At 46.3% G+C, this 25,504-nt stretch overlaps 7 protein-coding genes across 7 annotated transcripts; 4 read left to right on the forward strand and 3 right to left on the reverse strand.

Moving 5' to 3' along the window:
* Positions 1-36: 36 nt before the first annotated feature.
* BDZ83DRAFT_626031 (major facilitator superfamily domain-containing protein) lies at positions 37-2,106 on the reverse strand. The gene is made up of 4 exons (XM_060508531.1): positions 1,837-2,106; positions 915-1,746; positions 632-856; positions 37-579 (listed from the first exon to the last, which is right to left on the reverse strand). Exons 1-4 carry the CDS (start codon positions 1,996-1,998, stop codon positions 137-139), a joined length of 1,662 nt encoding a protein of 553 aa, XP_060363528.1. The 5' UTR covers positions 1,999-2,106; the 3' UTR covers positions 37-136.
* Positions 2,107-2,888: 782 nt separating this feature from the next.
* BDZ83DRAFT_551967 (uncharacterized protein) lies at positions 2,889-3,884 on the forward strand (the record flags this gene model as incomplete). Its single annotated transcript, XM_060503498.1, has 1 exon — positions 2,889-3,884. A coding segment is annotated over one exon (996 nt), but the record flags the coding sequence as incomplete, so codon positions are not given.
* A 315-nt stretch (positions 3,885-4,199) lies between these two features.
* On the reverse strand, positions 4,200-4,912 carry BDZ83DRAFT_580691 (AhpD-like protein; the record flags this gene model as incomplete). Its single annotated transcript, XM_060505373.1, has 2 exons — positions 4,200-4,706; positions 4,787-4,912. The coding sequence occupies 2 exons, from the start codon at positions 4,910-4,912 to the stop codon at positions 4,200-4,202; spliced, it is 633 nt and encodes a 210-aa protein (XP_060363530.1).
* Positions 4,913-6,859: 1,947 nt separating this feature from the next.
* BDZ83DRAFT_793537 (uncharacterized protein) lies at positions 6,860-8,757 on the forward strand (the record flags this gene model as incomplete). Its single annotated transcript, XM_060515782.1, has 2 exons — positions 6,860-7,127; positions 7,193-8,757. 2 exons carry the CDS (start codon positions 6,860-6,862, stop codon positions 8,701-8,703), a joined length of 1,779 nt encoding a protein of 592 aa, XP_060363531.1. The 3' UTR covers positions 8,704-8,757.
* Positions 8,758-18,351: 9,594 nt separating this feature from the next.
* On the forward strand, positions 18,352-22,172 carry BDZ83DRAFT_626035 (uncharacterized protein). The gene is made up of 2 exons (XM_060508532.1): positions 18,352-20,477; positions 20,533-22,172. The coding sequence occupies exons 1-2, from the start codon at positions 18,362-18,364 to the stop codon at positions 21,789-21,791; spliced, it is 3,375 nt and encodes a 1,124-aa protein (XP_060363532.1). The 5' UTR covers positions 18,352-18,361; the 3' UTR covers positions 21,792-22,172.
* A 706-nt stretch (positions 22,173-22,878) lies between these two features.
* Positions 22,879-24,587, forward strand: BDZ83DRAFT_388340 (family 28 glycosyl hydrolase). The gene is made up of 2 exons (XM_060502764.1): positions 22,879-23,527; positions 23,584-24,587. The coding sequence occupies exons 1-2, from the start codon at positions 23,031-23,033 to the stop codon at positions 24,536-24,538; spliced, it is 1,452 nt and encodes a 483-aa protein (XP_060363533.1). The 5' UTR covers positions 22,879-23,030; the 3' UTR covers positions 24,539-24,587.
* Positions 24,588-24,719: 132 nt separating this feature from the next.
* BDZ83DRAFT_652999 (uncharacterized protein) lies at positions 24,720-25,346 on the reverse strand (the record flags this gene model as incomplete). The annotated part of the gene is made up of 1 exon (XM_060510580.1): positions 24,720-25,346. One exon carries the CDS (start codon positions 25,344-25,346, stop codon positions 24,720-24,722), a length of 627 nt encoding a protein of 208 aa, XP_060363534.1.
* Positions 25,347-25,504: the final 158 nt, after the last annotated feature.

A 25,504-nucleotide genomic window follows, 5' to 3' on the forward strand; every position in this document is an offset into this window, starting at 1 on the left:
CAGAACTAGAGAAGATACTGTGTGGCATGTCAAACTCCTCCATGGGGTTTATCGTCTATCTTCGCAGTACTTAACGTCTAAAGTCTTCATGGTCATATGCGTGACGGCGTAGACCTCAAACATATAGGCGAATAAATCAGAAGACCTTTTCCCTGCGCATGAAAATACTGCACACCAAGCAAATTGCTCCAGCAGCAATGATTGGCACATAAGCCAGTTGAATTGCTCGAGTGATACCATGGATTGCCTCAACTCTCACCTCGGGTGAGGCCGAGTCGATCAAGCCGCTACCCACGCCCGCGAGGGCATCGGAGATCACGTCGGCAGAGACATGAGGGAACACTTGCGCCAGTGCACGTTGGCCATAGTTGACAAAAAGTGCTCCTGACATACCAGTGCCGAGGACGATGCCGATCATTTGACCAACAGTCATGAACCCAACACTGTAAGGGATCTCGTTCGGTTGAACCTTCATCTGGGCAACGGCGAACCCGGCTTGGCAGAAACAGCCGACGCCTGTGCCTAGGATGATGGTGTATCCATAAATCTTAGCATTCGAGGTGTGTTCATCGACGATGTCTGATTGCAAAGGTCAATAGACGTGCGTTGAAAAAATAGAGTCATGACTCACAGAGAAGAACGCCGCCGATAAGTTCGAGAGCTGAACCGGCGATGTACCATGGGTAGTAGTATCCAGTACGTCCCATAAATTGCCCATTGAGTAGATTGAAGGCTACCAGAAACAAGATGAAAGGTAAGAGATGGACGGATGTCTCAACTGCCGAGATTCCGCGGGTGAACTGATAATACAGCGGCAGGTAGAAGATGCCAATGAAGCTTCCGAAAGTCGCAAGCACTGATAGTAGGCTATTAGTAATCGCGGGGATTGGGCAAAAAGAACGAGCGAAACGTACTCATCGTGAAGAAAAGGCATATCATGGTTCGGCTCTTCCAGAAATGCATGGGAAACAGACGGTTCTCTCGCGATGTGCCGATGAAGTAGACTTGCTGCAAGACGAAGAGAATAGTCAAAACACCCGCTGCCACAAACAAAGCAATGCTTTCGCCCTCGTTCCAACCCCAAAGAACTCCGCCAAAGTTCATCGCCATGATAACGCAGAGCATAGCGCCAATGGATAGAACTGTACCAACGTAATCAATTTGCGCCAAGCGTTGAGTGAGAGGTACGCCAACTTGCGGTTTGAAGTCTGGAAGTAGGATGATGTAGATTGGTCCCACGACAGCACCGACCAGAAGGTTCAGATAAAAAGCCCAACGCCAAGTGGCTTTGCTCTCGCTGATGGCACCTCCAACCACGGGACCGAGAACAGTACCAATGCCCCAGATAAATCCGGTAAGACTCAGATATTTGGGACGTTCGATATTAGTGGTAGTCACTGACAACAGTGTGAGGAGTCCCATGTACATTCCGCAACCACCCGCACCCGCGATTGTGCGACCGACAATGAAGGAGTTGATGTCGGGAGCGGCGCCGCAGAGCGCGGAGGTGGCCATGAACACAGTCGTAGACCCAAGATATAATTTCTTAGCTGAAAAGGTTCCGTATGCTTTCGACCAGGGAAGAGTCGTGGCCGCTGAAGCCAATGCGAAAGAAACACCAAGCCATGGAACGAGATCGACGCGGTGGTATGTCTGGACAACTTTTGCTTGGACATTGGCGACAACAGTATTGTCTAAGGCGTAGAGGAACAAAGCGGAGAGGAGGGCGCAAATTACGAGGAACCACTGAAAAAAAAATAACTTACGTCAGTTTCACGATGACTTTTGAGGGAAAGCATAGGGGCTGAGAGGGGCTGGTAGGACGATACAACATACCTTGACACCGTGAATAGTTCGTGGCGGATCAGCATCTTCAGCCTTATTGAGGACCTGAGTTCCGACGGCTTGTTCCTTGTCTGACGGATCTGAAGATGGCGAAGGTGGTGTCAAGACGCCTTCGTGGCTCGGTGTGGCCTCCTTCTTTTCCAAATCAGCCATGTTGGAGTGTGAATCCAGATAGAAGCCTCTAAAGACTTCGAAGTAGTTCCTTTGTGGTAAAGTCAAGAGGAATCATAAAAAGAGGGAGAACTGAGAGAGAAATCTTCTGGCAACTTGATTGAGACCAGATTGTGACGTCTAGGCCTCTTCGTCGCGGCTTCGTATATGTAACACAGGCGGAGCTGACTACATCCATGATCTGTCTATCGACAGGATCGAAGCAAAACTTTGCAAGTAAACAGAAACTCCACGGCGATTAGAAATCAGCTTGCCGAATAAGGAAGGGTCATTATTGCGAATCGAGAATACTACCTATGGCGAATCTCTCTTGCAACGGGTAGTGGGCCTTCCCCCCGGTCCGGGCCGTCGTAAGAAGGGCCCGCGATGCGGCTTTGCCGCAGAAGACCGCTAGGATTTACTGCAGTGCTAAACTTTAATACTACTGCACTGTGTGATGATGTGTGGCTGTTGACAGGGCTAGAGACCAGATTTGTCGATGAGGTATAAGTCAAGGGTGCTTTGCATCATCGCGCCCTGGAAACGTTTACGTGTTGTGGGAGACCCCCACGGAGTAAGGGTTGAAAAGCTTGTCAAAAGTAACTATGAGCAAGCAACTCATGTGACTTAGACTTCAAGATCATGTCATTGTCCTTTCACCTGGCCATAATACAAGGACAGATCCGTTGTTACCAGACTCCAAATTGCAAACAAGTCTCTCTGTTTTCGGACCCCAAATTGATTTACACCATTTGTTCTGTCGAGATTTCGGACTCGAGCCAATCATCATGATCATCACGCAGTTTCAATCAGCGGCTGACTCGCCGACACCTGTCCGACTCCATTATCCCCAGGCAGAAGGTGCAGCTCAGGCTGTCGACCCTGGCAAAGTTCTCGTGTCTTTCCTCGTCTCTCCGATCAACCCACAAGATTTGTTGGTCATTGCGGGTCGATATCCCGTGAAACCATCTTACATTCACGATGGCGAGCCCGTTTTGGGTTACGATGGCGTCGCGCGAGTTGAGGTCGTAGGAGTCGAATCCTCGTCCTCGACGGCCCCGACCTCAGCGCTACGGCCCGGCGATCTCGTCATCCCGCGTCGCCATGGTCTAGGAACTTGGCGAAGTCAGGCTATTCTCAACTCTGCCGATGTGATCCGCCTTTCACCTACGGAGGATCTCATCGGTGCATCGCTCCTTCGCATGACATTCTTGCCTGCCTACCTCCTTGTTGAGGATGTGAGAGCGCTGAAGCCCGGCGACTGGATTGTCCAAAACATAGGATCTGGGACCATCGCGCGATTGGTTTCTCAGTTTGCTCGCATCAAAGGTGTCCATACTGTCAGCATTGTACGCGACCGCAGTCCGGACGCTTTGGAGTCCCTGAAGTCCGTCCTGCTGAAAGACGGGGTTGATGCCGTCCTTACCGAGTCTGATCTCCAAGCAAGAGGTGCCGATGCCCATCCTGCTCTTGCCGACGCGGCGGGCCGCAACCGTGTGGCCCTAGCCATCGATGGCGTCTTCGGGGAGCCTGGAGAGCGACTCGCGTCTTTGCTCTCACATGGAGGGACTTATGTGAACTATGGATCTCTTGGCGGGGCGGATGCGGTTTTGCGTCTTTCGCAGCGCCTCTTGTTCTGGTCTGAGGTCAAGTTCCGCAACTTTCGGCTTTCTGAGCAGCTCAGTCAGCGAACACCCGCGCAACTGGAGTCTCTCCTACTCTGGTTCCAGGATCTCCTGGCTCAGGGTGCACTGGTGACACCCAAGGTGCAAACAATCCAAGTTCCGATCTCAGCAGAGGGAAGGAACGATTTTGAGCAGAGCATTAAGGCTGCGGTCTCTTCTGGCTCTGGAGCGGGGTTAGGGGATGCGAAGCGCGTACTGGGGTTTGTCCATACTTTGGCGAGACACTGAACTTGGGTGTGTAGATTAAGGTAGTAAAACTTGATCAAAGTCACCCAGGTACCCATACATTCAGCTCGGGACATGTGTGTCCACGTGAGAGAATTCCATCAGTTTGGGATAGTGTGAAAATCTTTAGAGCCTGAAGTACTCTTACTTGACAAAACTTACACAGAGCGTTTCCAACACGCGAATCAAGAGCAAAAACAACCTTGGAAGTCCCACTAGCAATTCTCATTGAGATTCATTTTACCAAGTATCATCATGCATCTCAATTACAGGCCCTAATCTTTAACCATAGAGTCAGTCTACATACTGCTTCTCCTTCTCAATGGTCTTGGCGTTGTATTTGCGCAACTGATCCTCCAAACCTGGGATCGGTTCATCGAAGTCAATGCGAGCACTGTTCATGAACCTGGCCAAGAAACTATAGATGCCCTGCACGTAGAAGATCTCCGTAATCTCCTCATCACTGAAAGTCTTCTTGGCTTCGACAATGGTATCCTCCTCAACTTTATTCTCGCGCCCGAGAGTAGTAACAATACGACCAAGAAGGCGTTGACGTGTGGTGAAGAGACCCTCCGGCAAAGGTTCGTGGGCCTTGCGCAGAGCAGCGAATTGTTCTTCGGTAAAGCCGAAGATACGAGCAACGGGCTCGTTCACATCCCACTCGTAAGGAGCATTCAAGGTGGCTGCAGTGCGTAGAACGATGAGCTGCCAATCAGTGGAGCGGATCTGTCGCTTCTCACTCCAGGCCGAGGACAGGAGGTTCATGAACGGTTTAAAGAACACATTGCTGTTTGCAAGAAGCTGTGTTCACTGGCGTCAACATCGAGGCATTCCAAAGGTTTGACTACAATATTTGAAAATTTGTGAGGTCTCAATCGCACCTTGAAAACGTTTCTCTCAAACGGAAGAGTTTGGAGAGCAGCCTTGATATCGGGCTGAGCTGTGCTCGAGTCAACGTAAGGCAGCAAGTGCTCGTTCGTGACAGTACGATCATCCCAGGAAGCCATGTTCGCAGATGAAAATGCCGAAATCTTGTGAATAGTTGGAAAATAGAAGTTTTTAGTTGACAAGTTGATCATTGTAGAACGTGGTGACGAACAAACTTATAACTACTTTACCCGGTCTTTAAACGCTGTTGAGAGCGTCGTCTTCTGTCAGTATCATCAACACCGTCTCGTTTTCTGCCCATCTTGCATCATCCCACCAATGGCGCCATATATTGAGCAGATGATGACCTGCTTGATATTCCCTCCGTTGAACATGGTCATCTGTTAGAGTTTGAGTTGAAGCAATTCGATAATGTGCGGCTCAAGCCTCCGGTTCATCTGATGTGGAGAACGAACAAGGAAGATGGCGACGGAGAACACAGTTAAAAGAACACTGTGTGCGCGGGGGTTACATCTTACTCTTGTTGAAGACTCCATCTGAATCGATTCAGGAACAGCAACCCTGTCAACAAGACCATGTTTTTTCTGCCTCTTCAACCTATTCGGGATTTTTCGTAATATGGCGGCCCCTGTCACGTAACATCATTCCTTTTGTCACTGACTACGTCTCTCCGATCGACAAGCTGTAAAGCAGACTCTCATGCACAGCATGGGTTGGAATCTTCAGGAGCCATGAGCGTCACGCCTGCCGCGCTTCCGTCCGGCACTCCGAATAGCATGCCAGTCTTGATGCTAAGATAGTTGCATGTATAATGGGATTTCTTGACCAGGATATTTTGTGACGGGATATGACTCGTAGGATCAATCTGAGTATCATTTGCGCATGTTCTTCCTCATGTTACTGTCTTTCGTAGCTTGAGGGGGACGGCTGAAACCAGCGGGTCTCGGTGTTCCCGCCGTTCTGTGCATCACTAATTGATGATTGACTGTCAATCTGATCGCCGGTAGAAGTTTCCTTGTAATTCAAACGGGATGGAAGAAGGCATTTCCAGACCGGCGATGAGGCCTAGAATGCCTCTCCTCGACGTTCCAATGAGCCATTTTCCAACCACCTCCACGCCGAACGTGACTCTTGATGCAGCAACGAAAGTGCTATCACGGCAGACAAGTAAGGACACGGAAGTTTAATAGGCCTTATCGGAAAAAAATCAGCTGAAACTCCGCAAAGACTGACTCGAGGTAGAATCTCAAGCTGTCGAGACGCTTGAGGCTCACCATATGCGTCTTACAAAGTTTCGTTCGATCTATCACGCGATGATGGTCACTCGGATCAAGAGTGGCACATCTACAAATTTGCCCGACCCTGGTCAGAAGTAGTGTGGAGTTCCAGACAGGTCATTAGTTCCGATATTTCGACTCGTAAACGCATCCATGTCGGCGTATGGCCCGATTCGAGACAAGGTCGTAAAGTTGGCGTCGACGTTGAGGACGAGGGTCGAAGGGAGCACGCCATATCTTTACCACAAGGAGCCCAAAATGTGACTCGAGATCTTTTTCATCCAGTTGCTGGATCTTTGAGGTAGCTTTTGTCTCTATATTCGCAATCATTTGGAAAACTGACGAGATCCGTTCTCCAGGCGGAAGTCGGACGATGTGGCGATGCTCGGGCTAGCCTGGGTGAAACCTGCTGCAGGTGGTGACAGCAAAGCCCAAAATCTCTTCCGCGCGGGTACCTATGGGTTGATAGTGATGTGAGGAACTTGAGCCGTATGCTTGTGGAACTCTCATGCTGTCGCTGAGGAGAAACGCCATCGGAAGCAAGATTCAGGGAAGGGCACATCAACGAGCGGTTGGTCGGAACGCTCCAGGGCTTGGTACAAAAACGCAAATGCGTTGAATTCATTTGTTTTTATTTATAAGCTGGATGCTATGCTCGCAATGATGAAAGACAGTATTCTAGAGAATCACACTCAACCTTTTGCGTCCAAACTGCAGCATTTCCAATTTCCTTTTCTGCACTTTCCATCCTCTTGGACCTTTCGCTCCCTTAAGTCTTTGACTGCTACAATGCAGTTAATCCGGCATATCGAAAAACATGAGGATTTCTTCCTCCCTAGCCCTGACGACATTGCTCTCGGCATCCACGATAAGCTCTACGGCAAGGAAAGCTCTTTAGCCTTTTCAGAGGTCGAAGTCAGTTTTCCTGCAACGGAGATTCAGCAGGGAATTCTCAGTGAAGATGTCCAATGGGCAGAAGTTGAACTTTTTGCCGGGAAGCCATCTTCCTTTGGTCTCGAGAACATCTTCAATGCTTGGACCTCTCTAGCCTCACACCGTAAGTCCCATATCTCTCGACATCCTTTCGACCACTAGCTCACTCTTAACTCTCTTTTTCATCAGATATCTGCCTGAGATCCTACATCACAAATGACACCGGCTCAGGCCAACCGCAGGTCGTAGTTCTCCGCAGGGTCGAGGGCATCCGATGGGACCATCCTGACAAGAGTCCGGATGAAGACAGTCAGACTCCAGCTTATGTGACTGTTGAAAGCACTCGCCGGCGGGATGGAATCAGCCTGGTCCTTCACTTTCATCGTGCTCTGATCGATACAACGTCTTTGCACATGATCAAGCTCGACTACGCTCTTCAAGTCCATGGGCTACCCAGCCTCGAGACTGCAGGATTTGCCACATATATACGATATCTCGACCAACAAAGACAAAATATTGGAACCTCCAAGGCTTTTTGGACTGAAACCCTGGCCGGCCTTGTTCCCCGGTCCATATTCAGTATTCACGCTGATGAATACACTCAAACTACCACCAGAGGTAGACATGGTGTCAGCGCTGTTATCAGTGGGCCAGATTTAGCGCAACTCAATGATCTTGAAGCTCACCACGGCCTGTGCTCTTGGCGTCAGACATTCTTCGAGGTCGTTTGGGCACATGTGATCAGCACTCATACCGGCTCTGACGATGTCACTTTCGGTACGGTTCGCCGGGACGATAGCTTCATCGGGTCAAACAACTGCGTTGGATGTGTTGATCAAACATATCCTGTCCGTTTCCATGTCGAGAGCGATGGGGGCTTGGCTATCAGTGAAGCCTCCAAGACTCTCGACAGCTATCACAGCCAAGCTGGTCGCCATGCCTTTGTAGGACTCGAGGAGATCCAGCGTCATGCCCCAAGCCTCCGTTTAGTCGAAACCGCTGTCAGTTATAGTCAAACGACGAACACGCCATGCATTGCTCCCGGGCTACGGAATTTTCCCGTCGTTCTATGTATCAGCGACAGCGGAGTATTGAGACTCACTCTCAAGTGCAAGTCCTACGTTCCCCTTGAAGAGGTTGAGGTTGTCCTGCAGCATTTCGTCGCTGGCATCGTCAATGCCGCGTCTAAGTTGAAGCTTGCAGGCGAATGCAAGCTATTAGCCTCTGATCTTACGTCTGAAGATGAGCAATGGTTCATCATGTCGCAGTCCCTGTCAACACGCATCGCCGAGCCTACGACTATACCTCATCTGTTTGAAAAGACCGCCGCTGCATTCCCTGAGAGAATCGCAGTTGAGTCGGAAGGCAGGACACCTGTCACGTTTCTCGAGCTCAATAGCCAAGCCAATTTGCTCGCGAGAAGACTCAAGCTGGAAAAGGGATCCTTCGTGCCCATTCTTGCCGAGAGGTCTGTGGAGCTTGTCATCGCAGTCCTGGCCGTGCTCAAATCCGGAGCGGCGTACACCATTCTCGATCCCAACACTCCCCCCAGCCGCCTCAAACACGTCGTAGAGGATCTCAGACCTGTCACTGTTTTAGCTGGCCATCGATTTGCCAATATACTCTCCAACACCTTCGACATTGAGCACACTCTCTCTTTACCGGGTATTAAGAGTCCAGCCCACATGAGTCCACGTTAGGGGGATTTCAGTATATAAAATCTAAACTAAAGAGTAGAGGTTTTTAAAGCGGAGGTTCTATAGAGGTTCTATAGAAAAAAAGCGCTTAAATAAGACCTCTACGGAAGCGGTATAATAAGCCGTAATAATATCTAGGCTAAGGCTCGGATTTATTAATTAGGTCTAACCTATAATACGTACCCCCCTACTTCGTTTTTAGAGTAAATCCGTTACCGGTCCGTTTTTTAACTATAAGTGCCCTAGGTAGTCGACCGCCCTATTTTAACCCGCTAGCTAGCTACCTATAGTCCCTTTTATTAATTTCCGTTAGGCCCCCCCTTTTTATAAAAAGCTTCTTTTTTTTAACCTTTATATAACGATTCATAAATACTTTAATCTATTTATTTCTATACTTCCGTTATTTAAATTTCGCTAATCTATTATAAAAATTTAATTTTTAATAAACCCGCCGTTCCCGCTATCGTTTTTTATATATATAATCTCTTCTTTATATTCGCGCACCTACGCGCGTTTAAAAACCCTTTTTTAATTTAAGAAATAGTTAAATAAATATTTTATATATTACTACCGCTATATTTTTTATATACTATTACTCCGTAGCTTTTTAGCTTTCTATTTATTATTAATATTTTAATAGTTCGTCCCTATTAACTAGCCCGTTACTACTACCGCGCCCGCCGAGCCCGTTGCCCTATTTAATAATAAAAGTAATATAAATAGTAAGGAATTAAAGTTTAGCTTTAACTCCGAGCTATTATCCGTCTACTTTTTTAAGGACGAGTTAAATATTTAAATAGTATATTAAACTTATATAGCGTATCTATTCTCTATTTACGAGGTCCGCTAACTTTATATTTAGCCGACGCTTAATAAAAAGGGTAAAGGAAAGAAAAAAGAGGAAGAGAAAAAGAAGGAATATAAGCTTAAAAAGGCTCCTATACTAAGCGCCCTGCGCGAGGTCCCCTACTTCCTTTATATATAAGCGCTAGTTAAAAATAATAATACCTTAGTTAGCGTTAGCTACTATAACTATTTTTATATACTAAGCTACTATTATTTACTTATTTATAAGTTATTAATTTATTATAAAGCTAGAGGTATTACTCGCTATACTACTTACGCTAATAGTAAAGTTAATTATCGCTACGACCCCGTATATTTACTATTATTATTCTTTATTTACTTTATAATTATTAACCTATTATTTTTAACTTAACGACGCTATTAAGGCTATTTAAGTAGAGTTCTTTTAAATAATCGAGGAGTATTACTAGCTATTAACTTTTATTATAAACGACCTTACTTTCGAGGCCGTTATACGTCCGCTTAATATTTATTATTTATATATCGCTAACCGTTCTTTTTTTATTATTAATATAAGGACTTTATAGGTACTTTTAGCTGTTTACATATCGCTACTACTACTTAGATTAAAGCCGAGAATAAAGAGGCCTGCGCCCGCTATAACGCCCGCGCCGCAACTATTTCCCTTATTATTAAAACGCCCACCTCCTGCATAACCCCCGCCGCCGCCTTTACTACTACCCTTATTACTAAGGGCGCAGCCTTTTTTATTATAAAAGAGGCCTGCGCTATTAATAAGTACTACTAAGCCTTTACCTCCTTTTACACTACTATAAATACTTTTTTTATACTCTCTTTTTCTATAACTAATTCGTTTTTAAGCCGCGGCTCGTTATTAACTTCCCTCTATTTAGGCTAAAAAGGGTAACCGGCCCTCGGTTTTTAAACTTTAAGTAGCCCTTTTTTATACTTACGGTATTATTATTAGTTTTATATTACGTTTTATAGAGCTAAATAGTCTTCTAGTTTACGGGCTTTAACTTAGTTATTTTTTTACCTCCTATTTAATACCCGTTTTCTTTCCGCTATTATAATTTATATAATTATTATAGGTTTTTAGCGCTTTTTAATTCTATTTTAGTAGCTTAGGTCGCTATTAAACTTTTTAGCAGGCCTATAATATAATTCGAACTCTTTTAGAATATCCGTTAAGTAAAGTAAAGATAGGGGTTCCTATATTAACTCTTAATAGCCCTCCTACTTAACGAGGACTTCCTTTTACTATCCGCAGCTTATACGCTTCTACTATACTATAAACACTTCTTTAATTAATTAATAATCCCTATCGTTTTCTTTAATTAAAGGGGGCTTTTTATCTATCTACTATTAGCTTAATAAAAGGTCGTTTACTATACGCTATAATATATTAATATAGAAATAAGAGTAAATATTATTAAATACGTTAAGCCGTATAACGGTAGGTTTCGTAACCTCGACTACTTCGTATTTATAATATAGCTAATCTAACTTTTTATTAAATCTAGGGGACCTATAATTACCTATATATAGCTATACTTTATTATTAATTTCGAAGCGCTCTACCGGCGCTTTTTGTCCGTTAACTAAGCGCTCTATCCGTTTTTATAAAGCGGCTATAGTAGCCTAAGCGAACTTCGTTATTTTTATAAGTTTTTATATTATAAAATTGGCTTTTACTTCTTACTCGTTTACCGCTTTTAATATACTTTTTCAAATCTTTAGGGGCTCGACGTTATACCCGTACTTTATAAAAAAAAATAAAAGCTCTATTATTAAAGCTATTTAGTTATTAAAGCTTAGTTAAATAATTAATAGCTAGTCCTCTTAGTTATTTTAGGTATATACGATTATATATTATAAAATTACTTCGATCTTTTAATTAAATCGTTTAGTTAACCTATCGGTTTATAGATAAAAAGCGGTATTTAGGCACTACTCTATCCTTATTTTTATATAGAATCGGTACTAAAATTTATTAATCTAATTATTACCGCGATTATTTATAATAGACCGAGGTATTTTATAGAATTAGAAGTAGTAGTTAATAAAACGGTCTGCGCAGGCCTCTACCTCTATAAATACTATCGGTTTAAAAATAACGGACTTTACAAAGTAGTTAACTATTACTTATAGGAACCGGGCGCCGCTCTTTAATAATAGGGGGAGGTCGGTAATAAAGTCTATTACTAGGTCGCTTTTTATCTATTCCGGTATTATAAGAGGCTATAAAAGGCCGCGTTTAGCTTATTACTATATAGTATTCTCTCTATAAGTATTATAATTTTAAATAAACCTCTTTATTACGCTAGACTAGCCTAGCTAATAAAACTACTTAGATAGGATAGCTATAGTAGCGTTTTTACCGGGGTAGTTCGTTACTAAAAATCCGTAGTAGCGCTAAATTATCTCTATTTAGAACGCGTTATCGTTATAATCCGGGTCTTTATATTTAGGGACCTATAATCTCTCTTACTAGGTTAGTTTTAAAAATACGTTAATACTATATTCTATAATTTATAGTTTAAGGCCTAACTTAGGGGGGAGCGCCCTAGCTCTACTTAATACTATTTCGTATACTTTAAAGTATTATTTATCCTTTATTTTTATCTCGTTCTATTATTATTAAAGCTCTATATTATTTATAAAAATATCGGTTTTAAATAGCTCGGGTACTTTTATAGTTTTAGTTCGGCGGACTACGCCGGTCGCTAGCTAAGTAGAGTTAAGAATTATTTAAATAATTTTTCCCCTCTTTTTCTTATTATCCTAGCTAGTTAAGGTATTTTATTTACGCTTAGAGAGCGCGTTTAGGGCGGCTAATAAACGGCCTAAGTAGTACTTAATTTTAAAATAATATTATAAAAGTTATTTTATTTAACGGCTCTAGCGCTCGGTTAGCTTCTATTTTTATATAAAATACTTTAACCCTTTATAGTCTATAATAACTTTAAATCCGTAAAAGCTCCGCAGCTCTACGTCCTATACATTTAAATAGGATATTATAATAAAGAGCTCTTTATTATAGATTAAGTAGTTATACTAGGTAAGCGTGAGCTTTTATAAATAAAAAGTAACTAGTCGGCGTATATTTAATAAATCCTTTTATATAAGGGAGCTTTTAAATGTAAATCTAGAATAATCGGTTTCGATAACTATTACTAGGTTAGGGTTAAAGCTTTAAAATAAAGGTATAGATATAAAACGCTCTTTAAGCGTCTCGAAAGCGGCGTTTTGCTCGGCTATCTATTTAAACGGCGCCTTTTTTTTAGTTAGGGCGTTAAGGGGTTTAATAATAGCGGAGTAGTTATATATAAATACGCAGTAATAGTTAGTAAAGCCAAAAAAGCTTTTAACCCCTTTTACTATTTTAAACGCGAGCTATTTATAAATAATACGTACTTTTTCTAAGTTATACGCGATCCCTTATCCCGTTTTAAAAATAAATTTAACGTATTTTATAGTTTAAATAGAGAACTCGCTTTTAATTAAGTCGAGATTAAGGCCCGCTACTATAAAGGTACGTAATATCCGCTATACTTTTTTTTTATAGTCCGCTTTTAATCTATTTAAGTATATTAATATATCGTCTATATACGTAAAAGCGAAGTTATTAAAGAATTCCCTTAGGGTCTAGTTTATATACCTCTAGAATATAGCGAGCGCCCCGGTTAGGCCGAATAAATAAACTATCTATTTAAAAAAGCCGTATTACGTTTAAAAAGCGGTCTTTTTTTAATACCCTTTAACTACCCTAATTTTATAAAAGGCCGCTACGATATCTAGCTTTATAAACTACTTTACTAAACTAACTCTTTAAAAGGTTTTATTAATTAACGGTAAGGGGTAATAGTCCTTCTACGTAATTACGTTTAATACTCTATAATCGTAATAAAAGCGTAGGCCGCCCCCTAGTTTTTTAATAAAGAGAACAGGGGCTCTAATAGAGGAGCTACTAACTTAAATAAAGCCCTTATTAAATAGGTCTTTAAAGGTATTATATAGTACTAATAGCTCCTCGCGGGATATAGAATAGAGGGGGCCCTAGGGGAGGGGCGTTTCTTATTTATTAAACTACTACTCGAGGTTAATTATAAAGTCGATTCCTAGCCGAGCTAGTAGAAGGGGGTATACTTTAAATAGCTCGAAGAGGTCGCCGTATTCCTCTTTTATTTATTATAATAGTTAAAAGAAATAGTCGGTCTCGCTCTTTAGCTTTAGGGCCTTATTAATATTAGCGAGGTTAATTATTTAGATCCCCGCGGCGTACTCGCTCGGCCGGCGCTTTTTTTTTATAACGACTTTATAATATAAGGCGGCGAAAGAGGGGGCTCCTAGGCTTCGTACCTCGCAAATCTTTTATATTATAGCGCTTTTTTTTTGTCCGCTAAGGTATACTTTTACTCCGCCCTTTTTATATTAGATCCGCTATTTAGCTATATTATATATAATGCAATTCCGTTCTATTTAAGGTTTTTTAAAAAACACGTCTACGTCTAGGCTTTTAATAATATACGTATATACCTTTTTTATATAACTACTAATCTCGAAGTTAAAGGTAACGACCCCTTTAGTTATAGTTTAAGCGGACTTATCTATAAATCTATAAAGTCTACGTTTTATTTTATTTATATATAAGAAGCAAAGACGGCGGGCTAGTTAAGAATCTATTATAAAATATATATTATATTTATAGTTTATTAGCGTTAAAGTCTTATATATTTTATTAATCTTTATAATAAATAGTGCCGAAGGCCCGCTTATAGTCCGTTATTAATTAAATAACTCTTATCCTATCCGTTCTTTATCTATAAGCTCCGGTATCCGATTTTATATTAGAGCTATTCTTTTTTTAAATAATATTTATTATTATTTAAGTTTACTTCCTCTACGCGGTGCTCTACGGGCGCCGCTTAAACTACGCGGGCTTCCCGCTTTTATTTATAGTTCTTTATAATATATCTAACTTTATTATAGTTAAAGTAGCGCCGAGTCTCTAGCTTTATTAATAACTTCGTTTTTTACTCGGGCTTTATAACCTTTATAGCTCTAGTTATAGTTATATCTCTATCGCTATTAACGCGTTCTTTTATTACGTAATATCCTTTTTATACTAGAATCTAGGGGTTATACTAGTCGAAGTCGTAGCCTTTTATATTATTAATTACTACCTAGACGCTATAAAAGAAGCCGGTATATAACGATTTATTTTAAAATATAGCAATTATATATTTTTTTAATTATAGAACTAAAGCGCAAGTAAAGTATTAAATCGTAACGTCCGCGAGCTATTTCTAACCTCTAGCGTTAACTAAGGTTTTTTTAAATCAAAATAAAAATACTATAAACTTTTTACCCTTTTTTATAATTATTATTAATAGTTCGTTAAGGGCGTTCTTAGCTTAATAAAAGTTGCTATATATTTATAAAAGGTATATAAAGAGTTCGTTAAACCTTTATTTTTTATCTTTCCTTTCTTTATAATAGAACTAGCTCATTATTTTTTAGACCCGAGGGGCGAAGTATAAAAAAATAAAATATTTCCGTTCTTTATCGGTATAATAAAATAATATATTAATAACGAGCTTATTACGTATCTAGGCTTTTTAGATATTATATTTATTTTTATTATTTAAGAACTTCGCTAGGTCTAGTAGGGGCTTTTTATAGGGGGCTCCGTTATTAAAGGGCGCCTTTAAATTAGCGGGGGTTCTATAAAGGTCGGGTTCTTTAATAAAAAGCGTAGGGGGTCCGTTTATTTATTAAAGCTATTTTTATAGTAGCTATAAAATTTTATTAAACTTTTTACGTTTACGCTTTTACTTTACTATATCTATTACTCTTTTTATTTCGCCCTACCTCTAGGCTTTTATTAACTTTTATAGGCCCTAAATAATTTATTCCTAGGTCTACGTTATAGCTCTTACTAACTAAGTACTTAGCGGTACGTTAATAATCGTATTCGCCTCTATTACGTAGTATAATTAATAATAAAGCGGGTAAAAAGAGGAGCTTAAATATATTAAAAGTCTAGCCTATATAAGTCTACGTTAAGGGGATTTTAATATATAGAATTTAAATTAAGGAGTAGAGGTTTTTAAAGCGGAGGTTCTGCGGAGGTTCTATAGAGGAAAAGCGTTTAAATAGGACCTCTATAGAAGCGGCGCGGTAAGCCGTAGCAGTATCCGGGCTAAGGCTCGGATCTACTAATCGGGTCTAGCCCGTAACACCGGGAGACAATCTAGCCGCTTCTTCGTCTAATGAGTTGGGTAACCTTAGCATCGACATCCACCCGGAAGACCGATGCTATGTGATTTACACCTCTGGAAGCACAGGCAAGCCCAAGGGTGCCGTTCTCACACATCGTGCGGCTACGAGCGGCATGGCCTATCAGTCTCTGAACGGTCTTGAACGGTGGCTTCTATTCTACAACCCCAGCTTCAGCGCCGCTCAGCGTACCATTCTGGGAACGCTTATCCATGGAGCCACTTTGGTCCTTGCTAGTAAGGAGTCTCTGAATAGTGACCTTGCCGGTGTCATCAACAGGTTCTCAGTCGACTCCCTTGGTATCACTCCGTCCGCTCTGTCGCTTTTACGGCCTGATGAGGTGCCTAGTCTCAAGCAAATCACCTTGGTTGGTGAGCAGATCTCGCGAGATCTTGTTGAGATCTGGTCAGCTCAGAAGGGCCTACGTCTGAGGAATACCTATGGGCTTAGCGAGTGTACCCAGCTCAACTTTGGAAAAGAGCTGCAACTGTCACTTGGAGGGACTTTCAACCACCGTTTAGTCGGCTCTCCGGCCGATACTACAGATGCGTTTGTTCTAGTTCAAGAAGAAGTTCAAATTGCGCCTCTGCTCATTGCGGGCGAGCTTTGTCTAGCTGGTCCACAGCTTGCTGAAGGCTACCACAACGAGACAGCGCTCACAGCGCGCTCCTTTGTCGCCAACCCATTTGGTACCGGCAGGCTCTACCGAACTGGTGATAAAGCCCGTCGACTTGCTGATGGTCAGATTGAGATCTTGGGTCGGGCGGATATGCAAGTCAAGATCAATGGCCAGAAGGTTGAGCCCGCAGAAATAGATCGGCTATTGCGCTCTGTCGATGCCATTACCGCGTCCGTCACCCTTGGCGTCAGTCTGAATGATGATCGCAAAGTCCTGGCTTCAGCTCTGGTTCTCGCAGGCGGCACCGACTTTAGGAACTCGGTGGTTTCTGCTAGGGAGCTCTTGCATCAGGGCTTGCCTGCCTACATGGTGCCCAGCATCTGGTTTCCTGTTGAGAAAATTCCCAAGAATGCCAATGGGAAGATTGACTATCCTTTCCTTCGCAACTCAGCCGAAAAGCTAGGCGCCTCTGGGTTTGCTAAGCTCATGGAGATTGGCGACGGTGACGACGATCTGGTTGACGGCGCTTCCAACAAGGCAGAGGTTGCCATCGCATCGGCTTGGTCAAGCGTCTTGAAGATCGAACAATCAGTCATCAAACGATCGCACTCATTCACAGACTTGGGTGGATCATCCATTGAAGCTATCAAGGCTATCTCTGAGCTGCGCAAAGCTGGCTTCTCAGTCGAGCTGAGTGAGCTCCTTGAGGGAGCATCCCTTCAAATTTTGGCAGCTCAGTCACAGGCATTCAGTGCCGAGACCCAGGAAGAGCCCGAACCATTCGCCCTCATTGCCGACCTGGGGCTTGCTTCCGACTTACAACGTGACGTCAACATCGTTGACGCTTATCCTGCCACGCCATTCCAGGAGACTATGTTGTCAACTTTGAGCACGCCATCCGACCCGTACACTTACTCACGGGCTTGGGACGTTGCCGCGGTCGACCTTCAGAAGTTGAGAGCGAGTTTTGAGGAAGTGTTTCGTTCTCGGGATATCCTTCGGACGGTATTTTTTCCACACAAACGATCCTTCCTACAGACTATCCGCCATGATCTCTCACTTCCTTGGCATGAATCTTCGGAGTCAGTGGAGTCTTTCAATATGAAGGCCAAGTCTCGCCAGTGGGAATTGGATGCACCTCTGTGGAATGCCACAGTACTTTCTAGCCACGTCCTAGTGGTCACAATGCATCACTCACTCTTCGACTACTGGTCTCACAAGTTTCTTTACGAAGATGTGGCAACAGTCTATCTGGGAAAATCCGCTCCAGTTCGGCCAGCCTTTACCAACTTTGTCAAACATTTGCACTCACAAGACAGCGCCACCAGCCAGAGATTCTGGTCTAAATATCTCGAGGGAGCGCAGACCATAAAGTTGAATCACTCCCCAGGCCAGGAGACCAGCAAGGTCGAGGTTGAACTTGATTTCAGCGTCAGCCAGCGATCTCGACAGATCGGTTCCACGCTTGGCGCAGTTGTCTATGGAGCCTGGGCTATCTTGCTTTCCCACCACCTAAGGAGCGATGATGTCACATTTGCAACTACCGTCTCTGGAAGGGAGGTTCCCGTAGTTGACATCAACGAGATCGACGGTCCGACCATGACCTCGGTGCCACAACGCATCAAAGCAGATCCCAACTTCACCATCAGAAATTACTTGAAGGGGACTTTGTCAGGATTCGCGCAGCTCCTCAGACATTCACAACTTGGTGTTGTTGGCGCTTTGCGTGCTGGGAACCTTCCCAGCCAGGCCTTGGATACACTCGTCAACATTCTCGTCAGCCAGAGCGATGCGGGAGGTGCCTCTAAGCAAAACGCCGAAGAAGTCTTCCGTGTACATGGTCGTCGACCTCAGTGGGCATCCGGTTCTGATACCACTGTTCTTGAAGTAGAGGAAGCAACTGCTACAACCGTCATTCGCTTGGCCAGTACGATGGAACCTCGCAGACTTCACTTCATCAAAGACTCGGTTGTCCACATCATCAGTGTCTTGCTGAGCCAACCGAATAAGAAGCTTGCGTCGCTGTCGGTCATGAATCATGCAGAGACTGACTATGTCTCCAACACGCTCTCCAACCGCACAAGTCTTCGAGTTCCTGGAGCAGAACTTCTTCACAGTGCATTCGAGAGGATCGCTACCAGCACCCCAGACGCTATTGCCATCGACTTTGACGGGAAGGAGATCGTGTCGTATGCACTTCTCGATAGACTTTCGAATCGGTTCGCTCAAACTCTCATTGCTCATGGCATCTCTCCAGGAGACCTGGTGCCTCTGATGCTTGAGAAGTCAGTAGACATGATGATTGCCATTCTAGGCGTCATGAAGGCCGGAGGAGCGTATGTCCCTCTGAGTCCGGATAATCCGAACGAAAGGAACGGCTTTGTGGTTTCCGATACAAGATCCAAGCTCCTCGTGGTCCATCCGCAGCATGCTGAATTCGGAGCCTACGTCAAGCAACTCTACAGCGTTGAGACACTGACCATGCCAAGTCACGGAACGCTTAGCACCGTCTCGAGCGATGGATCCGATGCCAACATTGCGCCTATAACACGCACGACACCCGACAACATTGCTTACATGATCTACACATCTGGCAGCACTGGCATGCCCAAGGGCGTCATGGTACCTCACCGAGCGGCCGCGGCTGCAGTCACCAGCATGGCACAGGTGGAAGGCCGGTTCGAGGGCACCTGGCGGACTCTGCAGTTCGCTAATTACGTCTTCGACGCATCGGTTCAAGACTTCTTCAACACGCTCAGCACTGGCGGAACACTCTGTATGGCGCCCACCGAAACTTTACTTTCCGACATTGCTGGATGCATCAACCGGATGGATGTGAGGCAGGCAATCATCACGCCAACGGTCGCGAAGCTCTTCAGTCCGGAAGATGTGCCAGGCTTCGAGACTCTGATTGTGGGCGGTGAGCCTCTGACGCCGGATGTTGTTGATGTTTGGAGCCCTCACTGCAAGATCTTGAATGTTTACGGTCCAACAGAGACATCCATGGTGGTGACGACCAAGAGCATCGAGTCGTCATCAGGTGTCACGAGTCATCGAATTGGCAACATTGGAGCTCCTTTCTCAACTGCCATGGCTTTCATCCTTAGCCCAGATGGTGAGACTTTTGTGCCGTACGGCGCTGTTGGCGAGCTGTGCATCGCAGGGCCACAAGTGACCGACGGCTACATGAACCGGCTAGACTTGACAGAAGCCGCCTATGTCGACAGTAAATCCCTTGGTATGCGCATCTATCGTACAGGAGATCTAGCGCGCTGGCTTCCAGGGGGTGAGATCGAGTGTCTCGGACGAAAGGACAATCAGGTCAAGGTCCATGGCCATCGCATCGAACTTGGAGAGGTCGAAAACTCCATCCGCCGTTCCGGACTCGTCAAGGATACGGTGGCATTAGCTGCTACCATCCAAGGCAAGGCCCATCTTATCGCATTCTGCATCTTTGACGAAGCTTCTGCAGCCATTGGCCCAACTGGTGTTCAGGATCCGTCAACCTTCCGAGACTCTCTTGCTGAACTGCGCGAGAATCTGAGTTCGCTGGCGACGTACATGGTTCCGAAGTTTGTTGTTCCAATGGACGCTTTCCCCAAGCTGCCCTCGCGCAAAGTCGACCGCAAAGCACTGAAAGTGCTGGCCAACGAACTCGACAGGGAGTACTTGGCGCAATGCGTGCTTGAGTCTCCTGGCGAGAATCATCAAGTTGTCCCAGTCCAGGCGCCATCAGAAGAGATCCTGGAAATCGTCTGGGCTGACATCTTCAGCATCCCGCAGAATGATATTGGGCGTGAGGCGAATTTCTTCACGCTTGGGGGTGATTCGATTTCTGCCATCAGCCTCACGGGCCAGTTGCGACGAGTAGGCTACTCGCTAACGGTGCTTGATATCCTCAAGACCCCCAAGTTGAAGGATATGGCCTCCACTCTGCGCAAGATAGAAGCACGCGGTCAGGTGGTTGAGCGCTCCTTCGAGGTCCCTCCGTCAATCAAGGTAGCTGCCCAGGAAGTTGGGATAGTATGGGATACAGATGTCGATCATGGTAAGTTTCCTCTTACACAATTTCCAGTCAGGCTGCCAGCTTACAACTCCTCCAGTGTACCCATGCCCTCCTGGTCAAGCCGAGTTCCTCAAACAGGGCAGCCGAGAGTCGCAAATGTGGGCGCTGCAGACTGTCCGACGTATGACGGCGGACGTCGATCCGGACATATGGATTGAAGCAACGACTCGACTCACTGAAGTAAACGAAATCCTGCGGACGACTTGGATCGATACTCCCGAAGCTGGCTGGGTCGGAGTTGTTCTTGATGGCTCTGAGCTGGATATTACCAAGGTGGCCTTGAACTCCGAGTCAGAGTCTTCGAGCTTCATTGAAGAGTTCTGGCAGGCTCGTTTTGAGTTTGGTCGTCCCTTCATCAAATATGCTATCATAGCCTATGGCGATGCATCTTGGGATCTCGTCATCAAGATGGATCACGCTGTTTACGACGGCACTTTGCTTCGCGTATTTGATGACCACTTTGGCGCCATTCTTCGGGGCGAAAGCGTACCGCCACCAGTGGAGTTTCGCGACTTCTCTCAGCATGTCTTTGAGGAAGACAAGACAGCTAGTCTTGGGTACTGGAAAGCAAAGATGGATGGGCTAGGGCCTGTCAACCAGCAGCTGCATGGCCGAGATCTTGCTGCGGCCCCCTCGCCAAAGATCACTGCCAGCTTGCGGAGAGAGATTGTGACGACAGACATTGACCAAGCAGCTTCTCGCCTTGGAGTTACTCCGAGCATCATCTTCCAGGGAGCGTTTTCCCTTTGGCTTGCTGCAGCGACCGAGGCTACGGATATCCGCTTTGACTATTTGCTGAGCGGTCGCAACGTAGCGCTGCCGGATCCTCAGTCCATCAACGGAACACTGGCCAACTTCTTGCCATTCCGAACGTTCGTTGGTCCGAAGGAGTTGGTGCACGACTTCCTCGCGAAGTTACAAGACGACTTTTGGGATGTAACCGAGAACGGCCTCGTCGGCCTTGACGATATTTACGGCGTCGCTGGTCTATCTCGCGAGACACACGGTAACCGAGTCTTGTTCCTCTCTCAACCGTTCGAGCCAGCAGCCAAGGATGATCCGAATGGCCGCTACCGATGGCTTGTCATGGCGAAGTCGAAGGTGCGCATGTACCAGCCATACGCGCTGGTCGTCGAAGTGTCCAAGTCGCTGGGTGATCGTCACATACTGAAGGTCATGTATGACGACACCATCTTGGATGTGACAGTGGCGGAAAGTATTGCAGATGGTATCGTTGCCTTGGTCGAGGTTCTGACGGATGCCACCAACGCGAATCTGGCACTTGAAGAGTTGTGACTCGGACCGAGGTCTTGCTGTAGGACGATAGAGGCTTTGCTTGGTATAGAATAAACGACCGTTTCCTAATTCTGGTTTCAGCTCAACTCAACTCCGGGGATGATATCTTCACAAGCTGTGGTCATTGAGATCAATATCGCTGGACGACGCGTGAAGAGACGGTGTGTGGTCATGATTGAAGCCTTGGCGCTCACTTCGGCAATTACCTCCGGAAATCAAGACATGATATTTCTTGGCAAAAAGAAATGCCAAGTGGCCAAGTGGCCAAGACATCGACCAAATTGACTGAAGCTTTGGGGCGTTGAGCTCACGGGCAGGAGTCCTTTCTTGGCCAACCCTCCACAATTCCTCCACGATCCACCATCCACATCACGACGCGGGGGGGGGGGGGCTGACAAGGGAGCAAAATTTCCAACAAAGAGATGGATCACTGGGGGAGATTGCGGCTTTGTGCGGGGGAATCTCGACTAACGACGCAAGTCGAATCCATCCGATTGTTGGCTAGTTTTCTCCGTTGACCACGGTCTAGAAATTCCATCAATCAGTTGCTCGCGTAGACCAGACGGCGCAGTCGACCCTGGGAACTGACATGCAGGCAACCTGCACAATCTCCGAATCCACCTTAGCTAAAGCTCGTTTGCTCGCATCTTCCCCAACTTTTCCCCCTCGTCGCGATGGGGTTCGAGGCTGGTCAACCCGTCAAACCCCCATGGGCGCCCGGCTGGGGGAGCCTGGGGCTACTGCGAGGCCGGCGAGAGACCCGGTGCGGCGGTCTGCTGATTACGCGGATGGACTGATGCAGGACACTGAACGAGAGGAGAAACGAGGGCTTGATAGGTGGAATGGGTTATGTTGTTTCTCCTTCGCGCAGTGCGTCCTGGTTATTTCCAGATGGCTGGGCGTAGCGAGACTAGCTTGCTATCGCCCCAGCTAGCTGCTCATTCTCCCCCTGCCATGTTACCCCGACTTTGGAGAGACGTCGAATATTTTCATAGCCGAAGAGCTGTTGGTAGCCAAGATGATCACTTGGGGTGTCGAGCAATTGGGAAAGAAATGTGACTTGGCGATGCAGGTCCATTGCCAAGCGGAACGAGTATATGAAGACGCTCGCGCTCTGGGAGTTGTTCTGGATGGCTGATCACCTCCCCCGAGCAGCCTCCTTACTTGGCAACTCACTTGGCAATCCTACTCAACCTCGTGTGTGTGCTTCCCTCTCACCACTCAATCCCACACGCAGCCATGAGAGTCTCGTCCATCTTCGCCGTTCTGGCGGCTGCCAGCAGCGCCCTTGCCTACTCGGCCGAGTTGATTCCGGCCGGCGTCCCTCGCAACGTGGATGAGTTTCGCGTGAAGCACCCTTATCAGAAGCGCTCCAGGGGCTGCCGTAACACGTACACTCTGCGCGCCTCGGAGAACGACCTCGACGACGTCTCTGACGAGTTTGTTGAGGGCCTGAAGCTGGCCAACAACGGCGGCACTCTCCACCTCCCCGCCAACCAGACATTCATCATTGGTAAGCCGCTCGATCTGACATGGCTTAATGATATCCACGTCCACTGGGAGGGTGAGATCAAGTTCACCAACGACACCCCGTACTGGCAGGCCAATGCCTTCCACCACCCGTTCCAGAACTCCATCATGTTCTGGAAGTGGGGAGGCAAGGACGTCAAGCTGTACGGCCAGGGTGTTTTGAACGGTAACGGCCAGAGATGGTGGAACGAGTTTGCCGGTCTTGAGTAAGCTTTCGACAGATCCTTGACTTGCTTTAAGCTTATCTCTAATAAACTTTCAGAATTCTGGACCCCACAAACGCCTACCTCCGCCCTATCCTGTTCTATGCGGAGAACGCGACTGGACTGTCCATTGAGGGCATCCACTTCAAGGACTCTCCTTGCTGGACTACCTTCATCGTGACTTGTAAGTGGTACCACCATTGTTACTGCAAGATGACCAGCGCTAACAGAATTTTAGCCAAGGACATCTCCTTCACGGACGTCATTGTCACCGCCGAGACCAACAATCACACCGCCGAGCCCAAGAACACCGACTTCTTCGACTCTCTGAACGTTGAAGATGTCCGCGTGAAGCGCGCCTGGGTGAACATTGGGGACGACTGCTTCTCCCCCAAGTCTAACGCCACCAACGTCCACGTCGACACCATGTACTGCAACGGCACCCACGGCCAGTCCATCGGATCCCTTGGCCAGTACGCCGGCGAGAAGAGTTTCGTCAAGGATGTCGTCATCGAGAACGTCTGGATGCTCAACGGTCAGCACGGCGCCCGCCTCAAGACCTGGGCCGGTCCCAACATTGGCTACGGCTTCATCGACAACGTCACCTTCCGCAACTTCTGGCAGGCGAACAACGAGTACACGGCCTTCATTGACTCGTGCTACTTCAATATCAACGCCACCACCTGCGCTGCGTACCCCTCCCAGATGAACATCAGCAACATCCTGTTTGAGAACTTCTCTGGATACTCGAGCGGCAAGTATGGTCGTGCCGTCGCCAAGCTTACTTGCTCCACCAACCCGAATGCCGTCTGCGACAACATTCAGTTCAAGAACTTCAACATCACTACCCCGTGCGGTGGTGACTCCGTCATTCTCTGCGACGGTATCAAGGGAGACATTGGTACCCCTTGCGTTTCCGCTACCAGTGATGAGGGTAAGGCTGCCCTGGCGGCCAAGTGCACAACCGCTATGGCTGTGGCTACACCGTGGGAGGTCAGGCCCTTTAAGAGTTAAGTAATGATCGGCTTACACTCATCTCTGAGTAGAGCTAGATGTTATAGGTCAAGATGGAGACCAAGTCGTACAGTTACGGCGTAGATTCTTGTATAAAATTAAACTTTACGTATACAATTTTGACAACCTATGAAGCTCATGCCCAGTGTTTTCTTCCGTGGTGCAAGTATGTCCATTCCCCTTACAAAAACGCGGCGACGCCGAAAAAGCCAGCAGCAACGATAGCGGCAGCAATCATGTCGGTGTGACGGGTCCCGGCGTTGACGGGAATCTGTGTGGGACTGTTGCGCCCGCTTGTCGCACTAACACCGGCACCAGTGCCAGCGGCAGCTCCAGTCTTTTTCTCGCCGGTAGCAGAGGGATAGTCGCCGCCAGTAGCCGTCGTCTTTGGTGCAGAGGAGCCAGACTCCGTAGCACCACTGCTGGGTTCCGCCGTGCAGAGTGGGATCTCGGTCTCAAACTCGGAGAGAGTGGAGCAAACAGACACCGCCGACGCGATCGAGGCCGAGTTGGCGTCGACCCAGCTAAGAAGCTCCGAGGTATAGCTCGAGTACTCGGCGCTCATCTCCGCAGGGACCGTGATGCTACAAGGGTCGGTTTGCGGAGGAGCAGTCATCTCGTAGGAGAGGATCTTAGGAGGAGGAGTTGGCGCGTTGGCGTAGACTGTGCCTAGGGCATTGAGGCAAGGGTCTGCGGAGAGCTCAGTCTGACGGGGGACGACATCGCGACGGATGCGGTCCGGTCTGACGTCGAAGACGGCGGTCGCTGAGCCAGTCAGGGCGGCGATCAGGGCGGTCTTGGTGTACATGTTGAGAAAAGTGATTGTGAGATCTGGTAAAGACAGTTGGTTTTGGTATATAAATGAATGTCAATGAAGATGCTATGTTGTTGAAAGAATGGAATGTGGTTGATGAGGATATGGATTCATCAGAGGTGTGGCACTCGTCCAATAAATATGTACAGACG

Source organism: Colletotrichum acutatum (assembly GCF_030867785.1).
Source record: "Colletotrichum acutatum strain CBS 112980 chromosome Unknown BDZ83scaffold_64, whole genome shotgun sequence".
Classification (NCBI taxonomy): domain Eukaryota; kingdom Fungi; phylum Ascomycota; class Sordariomycetes; order Glomerellales; family Glomerellaceae; genus Colletotrichum; species Colletotrichum acutatum.

What these genes read in the sequence shown, in the direction of transcription:
- BDZ83DRAFT_626031 (XM_060508531.1), bottom strand. Translation starts at nt 1,998, where the DNA reads ATGGCTGATTTGGAAAAGAAGGAGGCCACACCGAGCCACGAAGGCGTC. An exon ending in GAACTATTCACGGTGTCAAG is followed by an intron (nt 1,747 to 1,836) that starts GTATGTTGTATC and finishes TTTTTTTTTCAG; the next exon opens with TGGTTCCTCGTAATTTGCGC. An exon ending in ATGCCTTTTCTTCACGATGA is followed by an intron (nt 857 to 914) that starts GTACGTTTCGCT and finishes GCCTACTATCAG; the next exon opens with TGCTTGCGACTTTCGGAAGC.
- BDZ83DRAFT_626035 (XM_060508532.1), top strand. Translation starts at nt 18,362, where the DNA reads ATGGAACCTCGCAGACTTCACTTCATCAAAGACTCGGTTGTCCACATC. An exon ending in GGATACAGATGTCGATCATG is followed by an intron (nt 20,478 to 20,532) that starts GTAAGTTTCCTC and finishes CAACTCCTCCAG; the next exon opens with TGTACCCATGCCCTCCTGGT.
- BDZ83DRAFT_388340 (XM_060502764.1), top strand. Translation starts at nt 23,031, where the DNA reads ATGAGAGTCTCGTCCATCTTCGCCGTTCTGGCGGCTGCCAGCAGCGCC. An exon ending in AACGAGTTTGCCGGTCTTGA is followed by an intron (nt 23,528 to 23,583) that starts GTAAGCTTTCGA and finishes ATAAACTTTCAG; the next exon opens with AATTCTGGACCCCACAAACG.